General features: G+C 60.3%; 1 protein-coding gene across 3 annotated transcripts in view; it reads right to left on the bottom strand.

Annotated features, from left to right (window-relative positions):
* The window catches only part of SPEG (striated muscle enriched protein kinase), a 108500-nt gene that overhangs the window by 41257 nt on the left and 43581 nt on the right, over positions 1-23662 (bottom strand). For all 3 annotated transcript variants that reach the window (XM_043504758.1, XM_043504759.1, XM_038422417.2), the window contains 7 exons: positions 19893-20153; positions 16512-16670; positions 16135-16324; positions 6681-6910; positions 5599-5718; positions 4796-4900; positions 3344-3550 (listed from right to left, as the gene is read on the bottom strand). In XM_043504758.1, the coding sequence (XP_043360693.1) occupies positions 3344-3550; positions 4796-4900; positions 5599-5718; positions 6681-6910; positions 16135-16324; positions 16512-16670; positions 19893-20153 (1272 nt within the window). The remainder of the gene's footprint in view (positions 1-3343; positions 3551-4795; positions 4901-5598; positions 5719-6680; positions 6911-16134; positions 16325-16511; positions 16671-19892; positions 20154-23662) is intronic.

Genomic DNA, 23662 nt, shown 5'->3' on the forward strand with positions numbered 1-23662 from the left:
GAAAAGCTGGACGAGCACAAGTCCATGGGGCCGGATGCGCTGCATCCAAGGGTGCTGAGGGACATGGCTGATGTGATTGCAGAGCCATTGGCCATTATCTTTGAAAACTCATGGCGATCGTGGGAAGTCCTGGACGACTGGAAAAAGGCTAATGTAGTGCCCACCTTTAAAAAAGGGAAGAAGGAGAACCTGGGGAACTACAGACTGGTCAGCCTCACTTCAGTCCCTGGCAAAATCATGGAATAGGTCCTCAGGGAATCCATTTTGAAGCACTTGGAGGAGAGGGAAATGATCAGGAACAGTCAGCATGGATTCACCAAGGGCAAGTCATGCCTGACTAATCTAATTGCCTTCTATGACGAGATAACTGGCTCTGTGGATGAGGGAAAGCAGTGGACGTGTTATTCCTTGACTTTAGAAAGCTTTTGATACAGACTCCCACAATATTCTTGCCAGCAAATTAAAAAAGTATGGATTGGATGAATGGACTATAAGGTGGATAGAAAGCTGGCTAGATTGTCGGGCTCAAAAGGTAGTGATCAACGGCTTGATGTCTAGTTGGCAGCCAGTATCAAGCAGGGTCGGTCCTGGGGCCAGTTTTGTTCAACGTCTTCATTAATAATCTGGATGATGGGATGAGTTGCACCCTCAGCAAGTTCGCAGATGACACTAAGATGGGGGGAGAGGTAGATAGACTGGAGGGTAGGGATAGGATACAGAGTGACCTACACAAATTGGAGGATTGGGCTGTGACATTATTGATTTGAACTGGGACCGTATAGATCATTGTTGTAACCAAGGACCTGTAGTGGCACCAAATCTTATATAAAGGGAGTCAAATGAGGTGTCTAAGACAAGGTTATGGTTGGCTGGTTATGATTATGCTGTCTGTGTGTGGGTATCATTTTTGTAGTTGAAGTTATGAATATTGGCTCTATACTGTCTGTAGTTCAAACTTGTACTATGCTTCTGGGGGACACCTCAGACAAACTGGTGTCAGCTCTGCCTAGCCTGCTGGATGGCCCATTAAGGACCATCAGCTACACAACTGACCCATTGGGAGAAGGCAGATACACCTGGGGACTCAGCCAGGTGTGCAGGGACCTGCCTATGCACAGAACTCTGAGGTGTTTCCAGGCCATGGGATGGGCAGCTTGTCTTTGAAACAAAGAAAGCAGAGACCACATGGCAAGAGACTATAAAAAGCTGCTGCAGCTTCTCCATCTAGTCTTCAGTCCTGCTTCTGACCTCTGGAGGGACTTTGCTACCCTGAAGCTTTGAACCAAGGACTGAAGGACCCATCCCAGCTGGGGATGTTCTCCAGAGACTTGATTTGAACCTGCAGTTTATTCCACCAGTGCTGCAAGCCTGAACCAAGAACTTGGCCATTACTGTACGTCATTGATTCCATTTCACCAATTCTAGCTCTCATCTGTATCTTTTTCTTTTTATGAATAAACCTTTAGATTTTAGATTCTAAAGCATTGGCAACAGGGTGATTTGTGGGTAAGATCTGATTTGTATATTGACCTGGGTCTGCGGCTTGGTCCTTTGGGATTGAGAGAACCTTTTTTCTTTTCCTGGGGTATTGGTTTTCTTAACCATTTCTCCCCATAATGAGAGGCACTGGTGGTGATACTGGGAAACTGGAGTGTCTAAGGGAATTGCTTGTGTGACTTGTGGTTAGCCAGTGGGGTAAAACCAAAGTCCTCTCTGTCTGGCTGGCTGGGTTTGCCTTAGAGGTGGAAAAACCCCAGCCTTGGGCTGTGACTGCCCTGTTTTAAGCAATTTGTCCTGAATTGGCACTCTCCATTGGGTCCCGCCAGCATTGTTACATGGGCCAAAAGAAATCTGATGAGGTTCAACAAGGACAAGTGCAGAGTCCTGCACTTAGGATGGAAGAATCCCATGCACCGCTACAGGCTGGGGATAGACTGGCTAAGCGGCAGTTCTGCAGAAAAGGACCTGGGGATTACAGTGGACGAGAAGCTGGATATGAGTCAACAGTGCGCCCTTGTTGCCAAGAAGGCCAACGGCAAATTGGGTTGTATTAGTAGGAGCTTTGCCAGCAGATCGAGGGATGTGATCATTCCTTTCTGTTCGGCACTGGTGAGGCCACATCTGGAGTACTGCATCCAGTTTTGGGGCCCCCACTACAGAAAGGATGTGGACAAATTGGAGAGAGTCCAGCGGAGGGCAGTTAAAATGATTAGGGGGCTGAAGCACATGACTTATGAGAGGCTGAGGGACCTGGGCTTGTTTAGCCTGCAGAAGAGAAGAGTGAGGGGGGATTTGATAGCTGCTTTCAACTACCTGAAGGGGGGTTCCAAAGAGGATGGAGCTTGGCTGTTCTCAGTGGTGGCAGAGGGCAGAACAAGGAGTAATGGTCTCAAGTTGCAGTGGGGGAGGTTTAGGTTGGATATTAGGAAAAACTATTTCACTAGGAGGGTGGTGAAGCACTGGAATGTGTTACCTAGGGAGGTGGTCGGATCTCCTTCCTTTGAGGTTTTTAAAGGCCCGGTTGGACAAAGCCCCGGCTGGGATGATTTAGTTGGGGTTGGCCCTGCTTTGAGCAGGGGATTGAACTAGATGAACTTCTGAGGTCTCTTCCAACCCTAATCTTCTATGATTTTGCCTTTCTCCACCCCCACCTACGCTGGAAGCAACAAGAATGCTAGAAAGACAAAGACTTCAACTGAGGAGACTGGTCCCAGGCCGAAGAGAGAAGCCTCTATATTAAGAACTGAAACATCCAGTGGGGGAAGAAAACTGCTTGATCTAAATACTGCCTAGTGTAATAAGGTTTAAGATTTAGACTGGGCGCTTATCTTTTATTTTCTTTGGTAACTATCGCTGACTTTTTATGCCTCCCATTTCTAAACACTTACAATCTACTTTCCTGAAGTTAATAAACCTGGTTTATACTTTACCTAAAACAGAGCTTGCAAAATCTCAGCTCAGGTTACCAAGGCTACTGTGTGTCCTCTGCACAATGAGGGAGAGGCCGACTGGGTAATGAACTTACACTGGTCAGGCTTCTGCCCGGGGCAGGACGGTGCAGCTCTGGGGTGCAAGGCTGGGGAGTTGGGGGAATGGGCTGGTGCCTTTCCCTGTGTGTTTCATGACAGGCTCTGGGAGCATTCATGCAATATAGCTGGGTGTGGGATCTCCACATGTGGCTGTGCTGCGCGATAACAGCACCTGGAGGGGCTCCTGGGCTAAGCGGGGCCTTCTGGGGGTTGATCCCTCCTGTTGGCTCTGCTGAAGGCCAGGCCAGGCCACACACAGGGCAGCCGGGCTGGCAGCAGCTCCCAGGTGGTGGCCCAGAGCTCCCCCCCCTTACCCCGATCCATGAGCTGCACCGGCTGGCTGGGAGGCGAGGGCTTGCTGCTGCTCCTGGCGGTGGCCGTGAGGACTCGGAAGAGGTATTGCAGCCCCTTGGCCAGGCTGTGCAATGTGCAGCAGGTGTCTCGCAGGTTGGTGGCCACAATGGTCCATTGGCTGGTGCCCAGCACCTGCTGCTGGACGCTGTAGGTCACCGAGGCGGGGTCTGCGCAGAGGAGAGGCCACTGCCATGCTATGATCTCAGGGCTCCCACCCAGCACCATCTCCACCCCGCCCCACGGCTATGGGCCCAGCCCAGCCAGGCCACCAGGGCTGGGGGGCTCCCCATGCGGCTGAGCTCAAAGCTCCACCCGGCCACTGGCCCTCCCAAGCACTGGGGGGCAGCCCTCCCCAGGCTGGCCCAGCCCTTCTCCCACTCCCACTGCACCCCATCCCCTGCCACTGCCCCCTTCCCAGTGCCCCACAGCCCTGCCCTTCTCCCCATCCCACTGCCCCCCTGGCCTGGCCCATCCCCCACCACTGCCCCGCTTCCCAGTGCCCCACAGCCCTGCCCTTCTCCCCATCCCACTGCCCCCCTGGCCTGGCCCATCCCCTACCACTGCCCCCCTTCCCATTGCCCCACGGTCCTGTCCAGCCCTTCCCCCTCTCCTATTGTACCCCTGGGCTGGCCCAGCCCCTGCTACTGCCCCTCTTCCCAGTGCCAAGCTGGCCCAGGCCCCATCCTGCTCCCTCTGCACCCCTGGCCTGACCCAGCCCCACTCTCCCTGTCTACTGCAGCCCTGGCCCTGCCCCAGCTTCCTCCATCTCTTCCACATCAACCCCCCGCCCCCGCCCCTGCCCCCAGCCCTGCTCAGCCCCACTTCCCTTCCAGCCCTGCTGCCCCCTACAGCCTCAGCCTGGCCCATCTCCCCTCCCCCACAGCCCAGGCTCTGCCCAGCCCACGCCTGGCGTCTGTTCCCTCCCCCACACACAGCCCCTGGCGATGATCACCTCCCCCATTCTGCCCCTATGTCCCCAACACCCCCACCCCCCCAGCTGGGCCCCCGGGGCACTGTGAGTGGAGGAGGGGTGGACTTTCGGTGGCCAGGAAGAGTCACGACCGGCGACAGCTGCAGGGACTGGCCGCGGCTGGCACATGTTGGCAGGGGCTGCCCGGGGCGGCTGGTGTCAATGACCCTCAGCCACTGCATCTTCGGGGCGTCCCTGGAGCTGCGGCCTGGCCTGGCGGCTGCCAGGCAGACCAGCCACTCAGCGGGCAGCGTGCCCATCACCCCCACCCGGACACCCCAGTTCCCCTCCCCCCACACTGCCCCCCCAATGACGCTCCTGCCCCCCAGCCGTGCCCCAAGCCCAATGAGACGTGCTGGTGGAAGCCAGGGCTGTCGTGGGGTCTCGGTGCCAGCGGCGGGGGGGTCTCCAGCCCGTCCACCCATCCCCCAGCCCAGCTCACCTATGGCCGAGTCGAGCCACTTGGGTTTGTTCCAGGTCAGCGTGACGGCCCTGCCGGTCGCGGCCAGCACAGTGGGTGGCCCGTCGGGGGGAGTCGGCACCACGTCTGAAAGAAAGAGGCAGGCATGGCATGGGTGGGCGCGGGACGTCGCGTGGGCTCAGCAGGCCCCGGACCCACACGCATGGGGGCCGCATGCCATGTGGAGGGACACATGGGACGGGATGGGACAGCCACCCCCCCACCCACTCGCAGTGCTCTGCTCCCCGCGCCCGTCCTGCCCGCTGCGTTGCCTGGCAGCCACTGGGCCGCAGCAGCTCCAGTGACTTCCCCAGGGCTTCTGGGGCTCCGTGTAGGGGCAAGATGCCCGGCAGTGCCCTGAAGACACAGACCCGGCTGCCTCCTGCGGAGTCGCCCATAAACCATGGACACGTCGGCACACGCCAGCCATTCGTCCCGTGGTCGGCGCACGCCAGCTGTTCGTCCCCGTGGTCGGCGCTTGTCCCCGTAGTCGGCACACGCCAGCCGCTCGTCCCCGTGGTCCATCAGAGGCGCATGGAGCATGCGAGGACGGGACAGAGCCCCGGGGCCAGGCGGTTAGTCAGGGCTGTGGTGGGGCAGCGAGCTCCTGGGGACAGCCGGCCTTCGGCACAGCACTCCGCAGGCAGACGAGTGCGGCCACCCGCGCACGGGTCCAGCCCTGTGCGGCTGAGCTCCCGCCTTCTCCCCCAGCCGCAGCAGGCAAACGCTGCGAGCCCAGCCGGAGCCGTGGGGCAGCTCCCCACAGGCCGGCGCAGGGTCCTCACCTGTCACGTAGAGGTGAGCGTAGCACGTGGCCTTCCCCACTCGGTTGGCAATAACGCTTTTATAGACGCCGGCGTGGGCGTGGCTGACGGCCGGGAACAGCAGGCGGTGGGTGTCCTTGTCTGCGGGGAGACGGGGGGGCACACGGGGGGCAGGGGGGTGAAAACCACAGTAGGACAAGTGATGCTGTTGTGCTATGCTCCCGAGCAGCCAATCAGAGCAGAGCACCAGCTGGGCATGCTGGGAACCAGGGCACAGTGCCAGGGCCACCCAGAGGATTCAGGGGGCCTGGGGCAAAGCAATTTTGGGGGCCCCTTCCAGTGGCGTAGCCAGGTGGAGCGGACGGGGGAGCGGACGTAAAGAAAGGTGCCAGCCGCTGTTACTCACCCGGCGGCGCTCCGGTGCTCCGAAGTGCTGCCGGGTGAGTAAACATTGACAAGGCGCCCTTGTGCTCAGTGGGGGAGCGGCCGCTGCCCCGTGCCCCCCAGCTACGCTACTGGCCCCTTCCCTGTCTCAGACCTCAGACATTCTCGTGGGGGCCCCTGTGGGGCCCGGGGCAAATTGTCCCACTTGCCCCCCCCGGGTGTGCACAGGAGCTGATGGGAGCGTAGGGGTCGCTGGGTGTGGGGAGCTCCCGGCTACGCCAGTCCCAGCCTCTCCAGCAGGGGGTGCTGTGGGGAGTGGGGCCGGGGTCGCTGGGTGTGGGGAGCTCCCGGCTACGCCAGTCCCAGCCTCTCCAGCAGGGGGTGCTGTGGGGAGTGGGGCCGGGGTCGCTGGGTGTGGGGAGCTCCCGGTGCCTCTGGCCCGGCCTCTCCCAGCAGGGGGCGCTGTGATTCCATTTACTTTGACCCCAGTTCTGCTGGTGGGTCCCCTTGGAGCAGCTGGCCGAGGGGCACCCCCTGGGGCGCAGGCTGGGGAAGCACCGAGGGCTCTGACTGGAAAAGCGGTTGCTGGGGGTTAGGGTGGGTGCTCAGCCCCTCAGAGGCCCGGCCTCGGCCGTGGCTCAGCCTGGGCACGGTGTGCAGCGCCCCCTCCCCGCCCCGAAGAGTGGGCCCAGCGTGGTGCGGCGCGGCCGGAGCCCTACACTGGGTCATCTTGCGGTCCTCAGAGCTGCAGATCTTGGTGCCGTTGTGGAACCAGGTGATGGTAGGGTAGGGCAGGCCGGCCACCTGGCACTCCAGCACAGCCTCCTTGGACTCCACCACATCCAGGTCGTGCAGGGGGTGGAGGAAGTCGGGCATGGTGAAGCGCTCCACCTCGTTCTCCGGCAGCTCTGGCTCCTCCGGGATGGACGGCATCTTCTCCAGCTTGGAGCTGCAACAGCCAAGACGCGCCCACTGCACCAGCTGGCCCAGTCCCTGCATGGAGCACCTGGAAGCCAGTGGCCGTGGGGCAAGTACAGCCCCTCCCACTCTGCTGCCCCCCCCCCCCCCCAGAGCTGCCCTGTGCCCCACCCCAGCCTCACCGGAGCTGCCTTCAGAGCTTGGGGGCAGCGTGTGCAGCTCAAAGGGGACCAGTGTGGGGGCTGATGCCCACATGCCAACAGAAAGCCACAGATCTGCCCCACGGAGCCAGGGCTCAGAGCACCCTGCCCGGGAGGGCCTCCTGGGTCGCTGAGCTCGGAGCTGTTGGGACATGGGGACTGCTTCCAGGATGGCTGTGCACAGACTCCCCTGGGCCGTGATGGGGGCAGCTCTGCTCCGTCCCCAAGGGGCACCCACTGGAAGGAGCCATGGCAGCTGTGTGAGGTCTGGTTTCTCATGCCGCCCTGGAGGGACAGGCCTGGTGCTGCCCGCACCCCTGGGCTCTGACCAGCCCAGCTGCCCCACCCATGACTCATTCCATGGCTGAGGGCTGCCCTGCCCCATGCGCTACTCCCTCCTGGGCAGAGTGCCTGGCACCAGGCATGGTGTCCTCTCTGCACCGGTGCAAGGGACGAGGCAGGGCCAGAGTGAACAGACCCACCCCGGGGCTGGGCTAGGGTCCCCACCTCCATGGTACGGCTGGGGAGGGGACAGGACCCGCCCCAGACCCCCAGCAGCAGAGCTGGGTAAGCACCCAGGAGTGCTGACTCCCACTCCACACTGCTCCTGGGGTGCCCAGCTCCAGGGACCCCAGGCACCCAGTGCAGGACAGAGTCGCCCCCGGGGCAGGAGCGGGGACCGGGCCCAGCCCTGGACCAACAGCCCCTTGGAATCCCAGCCCCAGAGGGAGCCCGGTGGGAGCTCTGCCAGCACGCGGGAGGCTGGTGGGCTGTGGCTGGGAGCAGATAAGAGCCATGACGTAGTCAGCTTTCCTGGGCTGCTGTGACTTGGTGCGACCTTGAAGCCAGAGTCCTCTGCAGACTGACAGCGAGCGGCGGCTGGGCCAGCGTCCCAGCGATAGCACGGCCCCATGCACGGGGCTCAGCCAGGAAATGCTGCCGGGACACCCCAGCACTGGAGACGGCTCCCGGGGGCCCTGCACATGGGGCAGCGCCTGGCTGCAGGTGAAGCTGCCGGCCCTGGCTGCCTGCCACGCTGCTTGGACACTGCCCCACCATGTGGGGAGCGCAATGGGACTCTAACTGTACTATGCTGCTCCGCCACTAGGCAGCGCTGTGCCTCCAATACCATGTTTAGATGAACCTCAGCCAAAGGGACAGAGCACCCGGGTGTCGCGGAGGAACAAGCTGGTGGGGCTACGCAAGCTCTGCAGCAAAGCCCTGCCGGGGACCAGGATCCCACAGGACCCACTGCCATAATAGTGGGAGTGGGTGGGAGTGGGTTTAAGAACAGTCCCGCACAGGGCTCTGAAGCCAGGCCAGATCTGGTCCAGGAGCATGGCACGGTGCAGAGTGGGCCTGAAAACACCAACAGACTCAGGGACAGACCAAAGCAATAAGGGTTGCAGGATCTCATCACCAGCCACTCTTCAGTGCCCCCGAGAACTTCTGCTTTGACACCTTCCCGATGGGCAGCTCCCCTCCTGGCTCAGGGTACAGCTGTGAAGCTGTGTGACGAAGCGGGATTGTTCTTAATGTTTCCTCTGAATAGTGTGGGGGTGCCTCAGTTTCCACTAGGCAGTTCTAAGTCTCTAGGTGGTGGGATAAGGGCATATGATCGTTGCAGAGCCCTAGAGGGCAGGTGTGTGCAGGGGTCTGGACACAGAGAATGGCCGACACCCTGTTTCCTGGCACCTGATGGCCTGGGCCCTTCCCCCCTGCAAGGTGAGAGCTAAAGGTTTGGAGAACAAAGGAATCCGGTGCCCTCCTGGCCCGGGAAAGGGACAAAGCCCAGAGGAGGGGGGGCTGGAGAGAGTTTCAGTTTGGGGCTGGCTGGGGACATGGAGTGAAGTGCAGACGTGGTTGTCTGGCTCACTGCCCCCCAAAATGGACCCAGCTGAGGGGTCCTGTTCTCTGCACCTACAAGCTCTGTGTTAGACCATGTTCCTGTCGTCTAATAAACCTTCTGTTTTACTGGCTGGCTGAGAGTCACGTCTGACTACGGAGTTGTGGGGCAGGACCCTCTGGCTTCCCCAGGACCTTGCCTGGGCGGACGCGCTGTGGGAAGCGCACGGAGGGGCAGAGGATGCTGGATGCTCCGAGGTCAGACCCAGGAAGGGGGGAGCCGGGTGAGCTGTGTGTCCTGCAGACAGGCTGCTCACAGAAAGAGACTCCCCCAGAGTCCTGCCTGGCTTCGTAGGGAGCAGCTCCAGAGCATCGCCCGGGGACGCCGTGACAACTGGTGGCAGAGGTGGGATGTACTGCACCCCATGGATGGTGCTTCCTGCAGTAAGTGACTGGGGAGCAGTAAAACGAAGGGGGATTGACGAGGACCAGGCGCGCTGAAGGCTCAGAGAGGAGCGGTTTCGGGGGGCGGTTAACCCCTGGGAGTGTGTGACCAGCGAGAAGGACTGGGCAGTAATGGGGTCCCCCTGGGGACTGCAGTGAGCAGTCTCAGGGGTGGAGGAGCCTGCGGCTTGGCCCTGGGAGAGAGAAGGACTTTTGCAGTAACAGGGTTCCCCTCGGGATTGCAGCGAACAGTCCAAGGGGCGGAGGAGTCTGCAGCTCGACTCTGGCAAAGAGGTGGAGACCTCGAGAAGGGCTGGCACCCTAGGGGGTCTCCCTGGAGACCGTGGGGAGCTGAGAGCCCACAGGCCTGTGAGTCCACAACAACTTGGGAAAAGCAGAGTGAGGGCCTGTCACCATCTCCTTAAGAAGGACATTGTAACCCTGTGCAAAAAGAGAGGGTTGCGCATTGGAAAGTTCCCCAAAGCACAGTTAATCGTGCAGCTGGAGGAGGATGATCACTCTAAGGAGCAGATTCCTGATCCCAAATGGGGCTATAGCAGGATCTGGGAGCAGCTGGAGTGGTAGCCAGGCATCCCCAAGACTCCTGTCCCCGACCAGACGGGGGTCTTCACGATCGGGTTCCCCATCGGGGGATCGGAGACGGACGGGATTGGAGCTGAGTCCGAGAGAGCAAGAGGACTGTGAGAGACAGCGAGAGGCCAAGAAAGAGCTGCAGGAGCAGCAGCAGCAACAACTGGCGATGGTGGAGCGGAGAGGCAGAGGGGACCTTCCAGGGGTGAGCAGGGGTAGACCCCGGGGTGCCAGTTCCACAGGGAACCCCGAGACTAAATTGCTGCCCCTGGTTAAGGAGGGGGGGATGTGGATGCCCACCTCACTGCCTTTGAGCAGGCTGGAGATTTGAACCAGGGGGACCCTGCGGAACAGCCCCAATGTCTAGCTCCCTTGCTGGGTCCAAGGCCATAGACTCCGTCAGCCAGATGGGTGGGGAGGTGGACAGGCTCCCACTCCTGACCCCAACCTATATGTCTGTGTGGCATTTCCTGGGTTCAGGCCCCTCGGACCCCCAGTGGGAGCGGAAGGTGATGGTCAATGGGGAGACATTCGTCGGGTGGCGAGATCCTGGGACAGAGAGAACTGTTGTCAGGCCCTGGGTGACGCAGCCTCAGATACTGAGGGGCTGTGTGAGCTGGGTGAGGGTCCCAGGGATGAAGCCCCTCACCCTGCCTATGGCCCCCAGATCCCTGTGCAGACCCAGGAGGGGTGGGACTGGCTGGTCGTTGGGGTTCTCCAGGATACCAGCTGCGAGACCCTGTTGGGGGGTGACTGTGTCTCTTTGGGTCAGGATCCAAGCCCTGCTCCTGTAACGGCCGAGGGTTTGAATTTGAATCCAGGGAACCAATCGGCGGAGAGGGAAATGGTCAGTGAAAATGCAGCTGACCTGGCTGGCAGCGGGGAGGAGCTGCTAGGCTCAGGATACCTGCCTGCCTGTAACCAGCCCCCTGGGGCTGGGTGGGACAGAGAGATGCTCCCCACCCCGTTGCACATCGGAGAGGGGGCTCACGCTGGCTCTGATGCAGTGAGGAAAGCAGCGAGCTCGCTGCCTACCCCCACTGGGACAGCAAGGGCAGCGCTGAGCACAGTGGGAGCTGAGACCCCAGCTGAGTGTGGGGAGACACAGGCAGGGCAGGGGATCTGTTGGGAGTGGCAAGGTGCTTGGTAAGGAAAGTCTGGAGGAGCCTAGGCAGCCTTGTGAGCTGATGGCTTTGTCTAGTCAGCAGGGTGAGAAGACGAGGAAAGCGGCAGATGAGTGTCCCTGCACCTTACCTGTTACCTGGGTGGAGAATTGGGACAGGGAAGGAACGTGCCTGTGTCTGTCAGGGGTATTGACTTGCCTGTGGAGGGAGCTACCCTGATCTCCAAGCAGTTGTCTGGGAACAGCCCTGTGTGCTGGGACCAGGGAATGATCCCGAGCTGGGAGTCAGGGAAAGGAGAAAGTGTGTCCGGCTCTTCTTTGTCTGTGGAGCAGACTTACTGGATGTAAGTGAGACCCAGAAAGAGTCTGTTGTTGCTCAGGCAAGTGTTTCTCTAGAGCAAGCCTTCGGTGAAGAGGGTAAGGGCAGAATTTCTGTGAAGGGTGAATTGTTGCATAGAAAAGCCCCTAGGGAAAGGAATCCTCATGGAGTCTTTGCAAACAGTTTACTGCAACTGAAGGGTGTGAAAGTGATTTAATCAAGAAAGTTTCAGTTCCTAACAGCCAGAAATTTTCTGTTGTGAATGGATCCACTGACTTTCCTGTTGAAGGATCCAGTGTGGATAGCTCTGAGAAGGTCTCAGATGAAGTGAAAGCTGTTAAGAAAGTTGAACAGTCCTATAACCAAGTGGCTGTGTTTGGCCAGCTTGTTGGGGGGACAAGGTTGTTGAGAAAGGGATGTCTCCATGCTAGTTCTATAAGTGAAAGTCTGTGGCCCAGATCAAGATGGGGGCTCTTAACCAAGAGAGTCCGAATTGCAGCCCTCCAGACTGGAGCGCTGGGAGAAGACCGATCCCAGTTTGACCCCCGGGGGTTTTGGGTTGGCAAAAGGGCACGGGCTGCATAAACCTTCCCATATGTGGCATGCGAGTGCTATCGACCACCCCTGACCTAAGGGAGGGCGTGAAACTGGAAGGGCCTGGTGTAACTCCCACCAAGGAACGGGAGAGATGCTGGGACATCCATGGGAACGTTAGTGGCTTCAAACTTCCCCAGGTCACCGGCTAAAGTGACCCCGCTCAGTTCGGTCTCGAAGGGGGGGAGATGTGACAAAGCGGGACTGTTCTTAATGTTTCCTCTGAATAGTGTGGGGGTGCCTCAGTTTTCCCTATGCAGTTCATAAGTGTCTAGGGGGTGGGATAAGGGCACATGATCGTTGCAGAGCCCTAGAGGGCAGGTGTGTGCAGGGGTCTGGACACAGAGAATGGCCGACACCCTGTCTCCTGGCCACTGATGGCCTGGGCCCTTCCCCCCTGCAAGGTGAGAGCTAAAGGGTTGGAGAACAAAGGGATCCGGTGCCCTCCTGGCCCGGGAAAGGGACAAAGCCCAGAGGAGGGGGGGTTGGAGAGAGTTTCAGTTTGGGGCTGGCTGGGGACGAGGAGTGAAGTGCAGACGGGGTTGTCTGGTTCACTGCCCCCCCAAAATGGACCCGGCTGAGGGGTCCTGTTCTCTGCACCTACAAGCTCTGTGTTAGACCATGTTCCTGTCATCTAATAAACCTTCTGTTTTACTGGCTGGCTGAAAAAGAAAAGGAGTACTTGTGGCACCTTAGAGACTAACAAATTTATTTGAGCATAAGCTTTCGTGAGCTACAGCTCACTTCATCGGATGCATTTGGTGGAAAAAACAGAGGCTGGCTGAGAGTCACGTCTGACTGTGGAGTTGGGGGGCAGGACCCTCTGGCTTCCCCAGGACCTCGCCTGGGCGGACTCGCTGTGGGAAGCGCACGGAGGGGCAGAGGATGCTGGATGCTCCGAGGTCAGACCCAGGAAGGGGGAAGCCGGGTGAGCTGTGTGTCCTGCAGACAGGCTGCTCCCAGAAGGGAGACTTCCCCAGAGTCCTGCCTGGCTTCATAGGGAGCAGCTCCAGAGCATCGCCTGGGGACTCCGTGACAAGCTGTACTTTGAATGGCTACCAAGCTCCACAAAGAAACTGGAGATATGCAGGTGTCTTCTTCACTTATGCTGGGGGGACTGTAAAAAGTGAAAGAAAAGCGCTGGTTTGTGTACTCACTTAATTCCTCAGGCGTCAGAGTGTTTACACTAGCAGCACTTCCATCGCCAACGAGAGCAGCGCTCTAGGGCAGCTCTCCCACAGTGCAGCTCTCCCATTTTGATGATGGGTCTTGTGGGAAGGGGGGGCTGATCGTGAGGCACCCTGGTCTCTGCACAGCCTCCTCTCCCCAAATACTGATCAGCTCCAGGAGCTCAGCATTGCTCCAAGCAGGGGATCGAGCCATTGTCACCCGGCCAGACGATACATGAGCACTTGCCAAGACAACAGGAAGGGGAGTTTCAAAGTTCCCGGGGCTTTACAGGGGAGGGGCGGATGTCTGTTTACCTGGTGTCAGAGCAGCAGAGCTGCTGGCAGAGGGGTCACCTAGGCACTGTGGGAGATCCTCAGGAAGCTAAAAGCTCTGTAAAGAGGAAGGACGCGTCTTCACTTGCACATCACTGCAAAAGCAGCCCCGGTACAAGCTGTCCGCCTCTCGTGGAGCTGGTTTTCTGTTTGCGGTGAAACTGCTGAGTTTCACTGCAAAAAGTCACTGGAAAATGTAGACACTCCTGTGGGGTTTGTGAAAAAACGAGACTTTTTCCACTTTAAATGGCAAGTGTAGACAGGCCCTAAGTTGACCGAACTCACATCGGTGTACAGCCACCGCTGTAACTCCATCGCTTCCATGTGTCAACACTCACTCCTTGTGTGGCGGGGCGCTCCTCCCCAGCAGCACTTGCACCGACTGGACTGTCAGCGGGAGGCGTTGTGGGAAGGCCCCTGAAAGCCAGTAACAGGCAATGTGAGCAGCGCAGCATCTCCACTGACGGTGCGTCAACCGACCTCCATCAACTGGGACTCTATGCCGCGTGGGGAGGCGGCATTATTAAGCTGGCACAGCAGGGCAGTTAGCGGTAGCTACCTTGTGACCGAACCCTATAGTGCAGAGCAGCCCTCCAAACCCTGCCCAGCGCTGAACAGGAGCTCTGGGGAGCTCGAAAGCTGGTCTCTTCCCCCACTAAAAGGTATCACTGCCCCCAATGTCTCTACACTCATGGCAGGCTAGTGACTTTGGAAGTGACCCAGGAGGGACTTGCAATCGCCTGCAGCCCTGCCCCGAACTGAAGTCACCGAACATAGTTCTGACTGGCCCTGGCGGGATCTGAACCGCCCGGGCCAGGGCAGCACAGAGGTTTCAAAGACAAAACTTTGCATTCAGAGTTGTGCGTGATCAGAGGACCGCAGACCAGCAGTCTTCTCAGCCATAGCACGGCAGCCGTGACGGGCCCGGTGAGAACGGTGGGAGAACTCGATGGAGCACTTGATGACAGTGGACTTTAGAAGGAGATCCAGTACAAAACATACAGTGTGAAAACACCCTACCGGCCTGACCTGGGAAGAGACGCCGCCGAGCCATAAAGTGTGAAAACACCCGGCCAGACCTGGGAAGAGACGCTGAGCCGTACAGCGTGAAAACATCCTACCGGCCTGACCTGGGAAGAGACGCTGAGCCATACAGCGTGAAAACATCCTACCGGCCTGACCTGGGAAGAGACGCTGAGCCATACAGCGTGAAAACATCCTACCGGCCTGACCTGGGAAGAGACGCCGCCGAGCCGTACTGCGTAAAAACATCCTACTGGCCAGACCTGGGAAGAGACACCGAGTCATACAGTGTGAAAACATCCTACCGGCCAGACCTGGGAAGAGACGAGCTGCAGGTTCATGCAGATTCAGAGGACAGCACTACTTGGCCATTGTGGATTATTTCTGGTATTCCAGAACAGCAAGCCATGGACAATTGCCCACAATCCGCTGCAGCAGAATTGAAGTCGCTCTGATCCCATTTCTAACCGCACACGTTCCCCAAAAGCCAACAGAGAGGCTGAGAGCTCCACAGCCAGCTAAGAAAATCTGACAGCAGGAAGATCCATTCCTGGCTCCTCTGAGTTGCAGACCAACAGCCAGCCCAGCTTCCGACGTGCAGGCAACTCAGAGCTACTGGCCAACGCTGGAAAAGAACCGATCTGCAAAGTGGCCAGACACGAAGGCAGCAGCCAAATCGGATGAAAAGGCAAAAAGACTCTACGGGGGCTTTTACAACAGACGTCCCTCAGCTAGAGAACTGGCAGGCCTAGCCCCTGGGGACCATGTTGGTGTCAAACTGGATGGAGAAAAAGGACGGAGAACTCCAGCTGCTGGAACTCAGCTCCCAGATCATGTGATTGAGACTGACCGTGGAGGAAACCATCGACATCGACAGTTTGTGCCTCAGAACGAACCATCCCCAGAGCAAACTCTCCAGACGCCCGGTGCAAAGGACAAAGACGACGACTCACCGCTTCTTAACCGACCACAGCCCATCCCTGCACCTAAGGGACGGCCCGATGGCCCAGCTGTCCTGTGTCTGGATCATGCAATTAGAAACCGGTGCGGTTCCGAGACACGGCCCCGGCAGCACCAGCGGTGTGTATGCTGGGAATGGCAGGAACGCAGGCCGTGAAAGGAGCGATGGAACGGGACGCTGAACTGGGTCACAGTGCTCAGCCGCTAGCTGGTGCTGTGTAAAAACCTTATTCAAGCTGACTTGGGCCAGGTCTGGCCGAGCACTCTGGGATCCAAGCTGGCTACGGCTGAGGGGTAGCAGCGAGCTCTGAAACCAGGCCAGAGCCGGGACAGGAGCACGACAGGCAGGCCCAGCACTAGCAGGAGCCGGTGCTCACAGCTGCCACCATCCCGGGCCTGGAGCAGCACGTCCCCGTCCCCTGGGTGGCTAGGGAAGCATCCTCACCCCGAGCCCACCACTTCTATGGACAGCTGGGGCCCCCAGGCCAGACGCCGAGCGGCAGAGCAGATCGGCTGGCACTGACACATGGCCCCTAGGGAGATCCCCATGCCCCCTGCTCGTTCCCCTGGGACCTGTCACCCTGAGGGTCCCCGCGGGCAGCCAGGGGGAGGGGGTCAGGCCCCACTGCAGAGGGGCCCCCAGCCAGCTCTTACCTGTGGGAGGTGGTGGCCGGGCGCGGCTCCTCCACGTACAGCTCGGCCGAGCACTCCACCTGGCCTTGCTCGCTAGCAGCACGCACCCCGTACTGCCCCTCGTCCTCGCTGTCCACGTGCGCGATGACCAGTGAGTGCAGCCCCCGCTCCCGCTGCAGCCGCACGTTCTCGCCTTCCTCCACGGGCTGGCCTGGAGCGGAGGGCAGAGAAATCTGCGTCAGCGCCCCCACGCCCAGGGGAGGGGAGGACTGGAGAGGGGGCAGAGGCCTGGCAGCCAGGGGTGCCCAGCCCACCGGAAACGGTGACTCCCAGCCAGAGCAGAGCTGGGAGCGGGGAAGGGGGCGCCTGGGGCACAGCCAGGGTGGGAGGGTTGCTACCAAAGTGGGTCCAGGTGACGGTGGGCGTGGGGGTGCCGCTGATCTTGCAGTCGAAGCGCGCCGTCCGTCCCTTCACCACGGCCAGGTCCTCCAGCTTGCGGGTGAAGAGCGGCTGGATCGACGGGCGCACGGTCAGCCGGGCGCTGCAGGTCAGCTCCTCTGCAAGGCAGGACAGGGCAGGCCGTGAGCATCAGCCCAGATGCAGCAGGGGCGAGGGGCCGTGTGCCGGGCCGATGGACGTGTGGGGGAGGGGGCCTGCATGGCAGGACGTGTGCTGCGTGTTGCAGGAAGGGGCTGCGGGGGTCTTGGGGGGATGCTTTGAGCCTGGGGGATCCTGCAGCAGCACCCAGTTCAGGAGGGGCTCAGGGCTCCCCTTGCCCCCGGGGCCTGAAACCAGGAGCCACTGGATGGGGTCAGTGCGTGTTCTCCACTCCATGGGGGAGCAGTGGCTGGGGGGGCAGTGGCTGAGATAAGGGGGCTGGTTGCTGGGGGGCAGTGGCTGAGGTCAGGGGGTTAGTGGCAATGGGGCAGTGGCTGAGGTGGGGGGGCTGGTTGCTGGGAGGTTAGTGGCTGAGGTGGGGGGGCTGGTTGCTGGAGGCAGTGGCTGAGGTGGGGGGGTTAGTGGGTATGGGGCAGTGGCTGAGGTGGGGGGCTGGTTGCTGGAGGGCAATGGCTGAGGTGGGGGGAGCTGGTTGCTGGGGGATTAGTGGCTGAGGTGGGGGGCTGGTTGCTGGGGGACAGTGGCTGAAGTGGGGGGTTCATGGCTGGGGGGCAGTGGCTGAGGTGGGGGGCTGGTTGCTGGGGCGTTAGTGGCTGAGGTGGGGGGGCTGGTTGCTGGGGGGCAGTGGCTGAGATGGAGGGGTTACTGGAATCTATTTGCACTAATTGTATCTGGGCCCCATCCCAGCAGAGGGAACGAAATCTCTGGGCTGAGAGCTATGGCGGCTGCTCGGGGTCCCAGAGCCCTTTCCAGACCACAGATCACCCCATGCCACTAGCCACGAAGGGCTGGCTGGGCCCTCGCTAGCCCTGTGGCCCAGTCCCTGCGCGGAGGCAGGGCTCTGTATTCCCTCGCCCAGCCCTGGCCAGCGTTCGTCCAGCCTGCTCCCAAACCCTCCGATGACGGAGCCTCCACGGCCCCCCTGGGCTTCACCACCCTGAGAGTGAGGAAGGTTTTCCGAATGTCCAACCGAGCCGCCCTGGCTGCAATTTAACCCCTGGCTCCTGGTCCTGTGCTCAGTGGCTGAGGAGAACAATTTATCACCCTCCTTTTTATAACAACCTTTTATGGACTTGGAAACTGCTCTCAGGTCCCCCCTCAGTCTCTCCTCTCCAGACTAAACAAACCCACGTTTTTCAATCTAGACCTTTCAGCATTTTTGTTGCTCTTCTCTGGGCTTGCTCCATTTTGTCCACGTGTTTCCTGAAATGTGGCGCCCAGAACTGGACGCAAGACTCCACTTGAGGCCTAATCAGCACGGAGCAGAATGGAAGAATTACGGCTCGTGTCTTGCTTATGACACTCCTGCTAATACAGCCCAGAATGATGTTTGCTCTTTTTTGTAGCAGTGTTACACTGTTGACTCATATCTAGCCTGTGGACCACTATCACCCCCAGATCCCTTTCCGCAGTGCTCCTTCCTAGGCTGTCATTGCCCATTGTGTATGTGTGCAACTGACTGTTCCTTCCTAAGTGGAGGACTTTACATTTGTCCTTATTGAATTTCATCGTATTTACTGCAGATCATTTCTCCAGTTTGTCCAGATCATTTTGAATTTCAATCCTATCCCCAGAGCACTTGCAACCCCTCCCTGCTTGGTATCATCCGCAAACGTTATAAGTGTACTCTCCATGCCATTATCTACATCACTGATGAAGCGATTGAACAGAACCAGACCCAGAACTGATCAGTGCGGGACCCCACTCATTATGCCCATCAAGCCTGACTGTGACCACTGGTAACTACTCTCTGGGAACGGTTTTCCTACCAGTTTTGCACCCACCTTATAGTAGCTCCATCTAGGCTGCATTTCCCTAGTTTGTTTATGAGAAGGTCATGGGAGACAGTACCAAAAGCCTTACTAAAGTCAAGATATATCACATCTACCGCTTCCTCCCATCCACAGGGCTTGTTACCCTGCCAAAGCAAGATATTAGGTTGATTTGACACGATTTGTTCTTGACAAATCCATGCTGACTGTTACTTATCACCTGGTTATCTTCTAGGTGCTTTCAGATTGTTTGCTTAATGATTTGCTCCATTAACTTTCCAGGTACAGAAGTTAAGGTGACTGGTCTGTAATTCCCCAGGTTGTCCTTATTTCTCTTTTTATAGCTAGGTGCTATATTTGCCCTTTTCCTGTTCTCAGGTATCTCTCCCATCCTCCAAGAGCTCTCAGAGATAATGGCTGATGGCTCAGAGATCTCTTCACTCTGTTCCTTTAGTATTCTGGGATGCATTTCATCAGGCCCGGCCAACTTGAAGACATCAAACTTGTCTAAGTAATTCTTACCTCCTCCTTTTCCTAGCCTCAGATCCTACTTGCCCAATGCTGAAATGCAGCCACCTCCAGGGTGAGAGGCAGCTGCTGTTAGACCGTCTGGCCTTTGTGTCAGATACCCAAGGAACTGGGCCCTGCACCCCTTTGTCCTGAGGGAGAGATGGGGCCCCGGGAAGGACAGGTGTGGGGGGAGCAGTGCCAGGGCCCTTGGCACCCACAGACACAGCTGAGAACACAGGCCCCTGGACTCCACTGCCCCTCGCACGGTCCTAGTGGGGGCTGCTGGCTGCTCTGCTGGGTGACAGCGGGGCAACTCAGCCCCCAACACACCTGTGTCCCAACCCCCATCACTGAAGGGAGCAGCAGAGCAGCAGCTGCTCCTGGGAGCCAGGCCAACCCCTGAGCCTCCCTCAGCACCAATCCAACCGGCCCCAGGCCTGGGCCATGCTCAGCTCGCGGTCCCCAGGAGCAAGGGACAGTGGAAGGGCAGGCCCAGCCCAGGCGGGTCCCTCCCCACAGCATCAGCCTATAACTGGGGGGGGTGGGGCATCAAACCAGAGCCCCGCTGGGCCCTTCAGCCCCACCCCAGCAGCTGCTAGGCAGCAGAGGCCAGGGCAGTCTCCAGCGCCGAACTAGGGAACAGGCTGAGGGGTTCCCAGCAATCCCTGGCTGGGGCCTAGGGCAGAGATCCCAGAGCTGGGGCCCACCCCGGGCCTAGCAGAGGTGCAGTGAATGGTGAGGGGAGGTCAGAGGGTCCCATGGATGGTCTGCTCCCTGGGGGCTACCAGGAGGTGGGTGTCATGGCCCTGCCGGGCCAGGCACAGGGCGCCCCCCACGAGGCAGTGGTGACCCCGCCATGCCGGTTGTGGAGCCCCTTACCCTTGGCCGTGCTCAGCTTGCACGTGTAGATGCCGCTGTCGTCCTCGTGCACGGAGGTGAGCAGCAGCTTGCACTTGTGCCCGTCAAAATGCATCTTGCACTTGAGCAGGGCGGGCTGCAGCAGCCGCCCCCGCGAGAGCCAGTCCACATCCATGTCCGGCGGGCCCGTCACCAGGCACTCGAAGAGCGCCAGCTCCCCGGCCCCGACCGTCACGTCCTGCAGCGGCGCCACCACGGCCAGAGCCTGGCTCGCGGGGTGTGCTGGGGAGAGAGAAACGCACCTGAGCCACTGAACGGGAACGACAGAGGGGGGCCGGGGGCAGGGACCTCAGACATGCAGGGAGCAGGGGGAGGTGCAGGGTGTCCAGGGACGGGGGCAGGGCCCCCAGGACACACAGGGAATGGGAGAGGGGCAGGGAGCGCGGGGAATGGGGGGGTGGGCAGTGCCACCCAGGGACACGCAGGGAATGGGGGATGGGCAGGGCTCCCTGGGACATGCAGGGAATAGGAGAGGGGTGCCTGGGAAAGCAGGGGGCAGGACCCTTGGGACATGTTGGGAATGGGGTCAGGGCCCCCCCGGGGACATGCCGGGAGTGGGGGGGCAGGCCCCTAAGGGCCCTGTGGAAGGGGGTGCAGGAGGCATGGCACCCCAGGACATTGAGAAGGCGGCAGAGGGCAGGGGCCACCTGGCCCCACAGCAGAGGGTGACAAGTTCAAGAGGATCTGACGGGGTTGGGGGTCTGTGCCTTGAACAAACCACACAGCACTTTACCAAACACACTTTATTAGAGCTACAAAAAAGTCCCAGTCCCCAGCCCCAGCTCCCTGGGGCCGCTCCCCACACTGGGAGCACCCAGGCCTGGGGACCCTCGGGGTGCCGCAGTGGGCCCTGCTGACACAGTGCATTGGGGGGAGCCGTTTGTGCTACTTCACAGCCTGGGCCCGATGCTGGCTGGGCAGAGGCTGCCGGGGGTGCTCTCCGGGGAGGGGTGGGGGGCAGTGGGTCTCCTGCCCCCGCCCCCAGGCATGTTCATTCCCAAGCTGCCCAGTGTCCAGGGTTTCCCCGTCCCTTCTGCCCGGCTCGGGGCTGGCACCGTCTCTGCAGAGAGGCTCCCTGCTCCTTGGCAGTGCTGAAGAGGGAGCAGCAGGACACACAGACGCGGACACACGGACAGACTGAGAGACAGACAGCATCACGCAGCCACCACGGCCGGGCTTGCAGACACGGGGCGCAGCCCAGCTGGGCCTGCAGCGCCCCCGGCGCCGGCACTGTGCTATGCCTGACTGGCCCCGCCCACGCCCCAAGGCTCCGCCTTGGTTCCACCTCCCCCGCCGGCCAGCAAGACCCACACCCCACAGCCGCTAGTCCACGCGTTCGCCTTGGAGCCCAGAGTCCAGGAGGTGGCGGCGGGTCGGGGGCCAGGCCCGGGGCGCCAGGCCCTGCCCCTTGGTCACTCCGTCCCTTTTGGAGCAGAAGGCAAGAACGCAAGGCGAGGTCCGGTGCCTAAGAGGCGTGGCGCTAAAGAGCCCCGAGGCCGCGGCTCTGAGGGACGCGCCCCCTTATCGCACTCCCCCTGTGTACAGACAAAAACCGCAGTCAGCAAGCGGCAGGGTTAGTGCAGCCGAGACGGGCACACGACACGGGCACACGACACGGGCACACATGACATCCCTGCCTGCAAAGGGGCTGGGCGTCTGGGCTGGGCCTGGCCTGGGACAGCAGGGTTCTAGGCTGCCCCAGCAGGACGGGGGGCCCAGGAGCCGCCCCCGGGACCCAGCAGGACGGGGGGCCCAGGAGCCACCCCGGAGGTCTGGCAGCCCAGCCCGGCCGTCGGCTCGTAACTAAACTCCACCCCAGCAGGCGTCAAACAGGCTCCGTCTCGCCTGGAGCTGTCCTGTGACCCCCATGCGGGCTGGGAAGGGGGTGAGCCAGGCCAGTGTCCAGGCAGCAGAACTGTCCCTCCCCAGCCGGCAGCCTGAGAACGCCCCAACAGCGTCCGTGCCAGGCGGGAGACCTGGGCCCAAGCCCGGCTCCCGCTGCCCATTTGCCGTCTGTAAGGGGGCAGCAGCTGGCATGGCTGGGAGGTGCCAGGTCTCACAGGGATCGGTGGCCACAGCATCCTGCAGGACATTGTGGGGGCAGCAGAGGAAACGCACCAGAGCAGCAGGGCCAAGAGCCCCCACCACGCTCAGGCCAACACGGCCCAGCGAGCCATGGGCGTAGGCCAGCCCGCCCTGTGCATGGCAAGGCACACGGGGATGGGGGGGCCAAACCTGGCTGAGATGCAGCTGCCCGTGTGCTCATGGGCGCAGCCTCCTCCCAGGGGGGAAACCACGAAACTCCTGCAGCAGGGACCAAACCCCAGGACACCAGGCGTCCTGGCACTACAGTGCAGGCAGGAACTGAGGGGCAGCAGCAGAACCGTACAGGGGAGCCAGGGCTGGGACAGGAGGGGGCTGTGGGGTCAGGATTGAGGGGCACTGGCAGGACTGTGGATGGAGAGCCCAAGACTGGGTTTGCAGGGGCTGCGGGTCGCGGCTAAGGGGTGTGACAACGTGGGAATGTTCTTCATGTTTTCTCTGAATACTGTGTGGGTGCCTCAGTTTCCCCTATGCAGTTCTTAAGTATCCAGGTGGGGGGGATCAGGGGGTGTGATTGTGGCAGAGTCTTAGAGGGCCAGTGGGATGGTGTCTGCACAGAGAATGGCCAACACCCTGTCTCCTGGCCACTGATGGCCTGGGCCCCTCCTCTGCAAAGGTGCCGACTGAAGGTGCTGGAGAACAAAGAGATCAGGTGGCCTCCTGGCCCGGGAAAGGGACAAAGGCCAGAGGAGGGGCTGGAGAGTTTCAGTCTGGAGCTGGCTGGGGAGGGGGGAGTCCAGAACTGGGATTTGGGCTCCCTGCCCCCCAAGATGGACCAGACTGAGGGATCTGGGTTTCTGAACCTACAAGCTCAATTTTGGGCTGTGATCCTGTCCTCTAATAAATCTTCTGTTTTACTGGCTGGCTGAGAGTCCCGTCTGACTGCGGAGTTGGGGGCAGGACCCTCTGGCTTCCCCAAGACCCCGCCTGGGCGGACTGGCTGTGGGAAGCGCACGGAGGGCAGAGGATGCTGGATGCTCTGAGGTCAGACCCAGGAAGGGGGGAGCCGGGGGAGCTGTGTCCCCTGCAGACAGGCTGCTCCCAGAGAGGAGACTCCCCCAGAGTCCTGCCTGGCTTCGTTCCAGAGCATCGCCCCGGGAACAATGTGACAGGGGCACCAGCAGAGCTGTGTGTAGAGGGCAGCCCAGGGCTGGGGTTGCAGGGGGCTGCGGGTCAGGAGTGAGGGGCACTGGCAGAGCTGGGGGGAGCCCAGGGCTGGGATAGGAGGGGGCTGTGGGGTCGGGATTGAGGGGCACAGGCAGGGCTGTGGATGGGGAGCCCAAGGCTGGGGTTGCAGGGGGCTGCAGGTCAGGAGTGAGGGGCACTGGCAGAGCTGGGGGGAGCCCAGGGCTGGGATAGGAGGGAGCTGTGGGGTCGGGATTGAGAGGCACAGGCAGGGCTGTGGATGGGGAACCCAGGGCTGGGGTTGCAGGGGATTGCGGGTCGGGAGTGAGGGGCACCGGCAGAGCTGGGGGCAGGGCTGGGCTGGGGCAGAATGGCGGGAGTAGGGGGCAGGACAGATCTGACTTTTTTCTCGGTTCTCCAGAGCAGTTTGTCCACCTGCAGTGGGATCCAACGCTCCAGCCCCCGGTGACACCCCTACGCCCCCCGCCAGCTCCCAGTGACAC

The sequence above is a fragment of the Dermochelys coriacea genome, chromosome 11 (assembly GCF_009764565.3).
Source record: "Dermochelys coriacea isolate rDerCor1 chromosome 11, rDerCor1.pri.v4, whole genome shotgun sequence".
Classification (NCBI taxonomy): Eukaryota; Metazoa; Chordata; order Testudines; family Dermochelyidae; genus Dermochelys; species Dermochelys coriacea.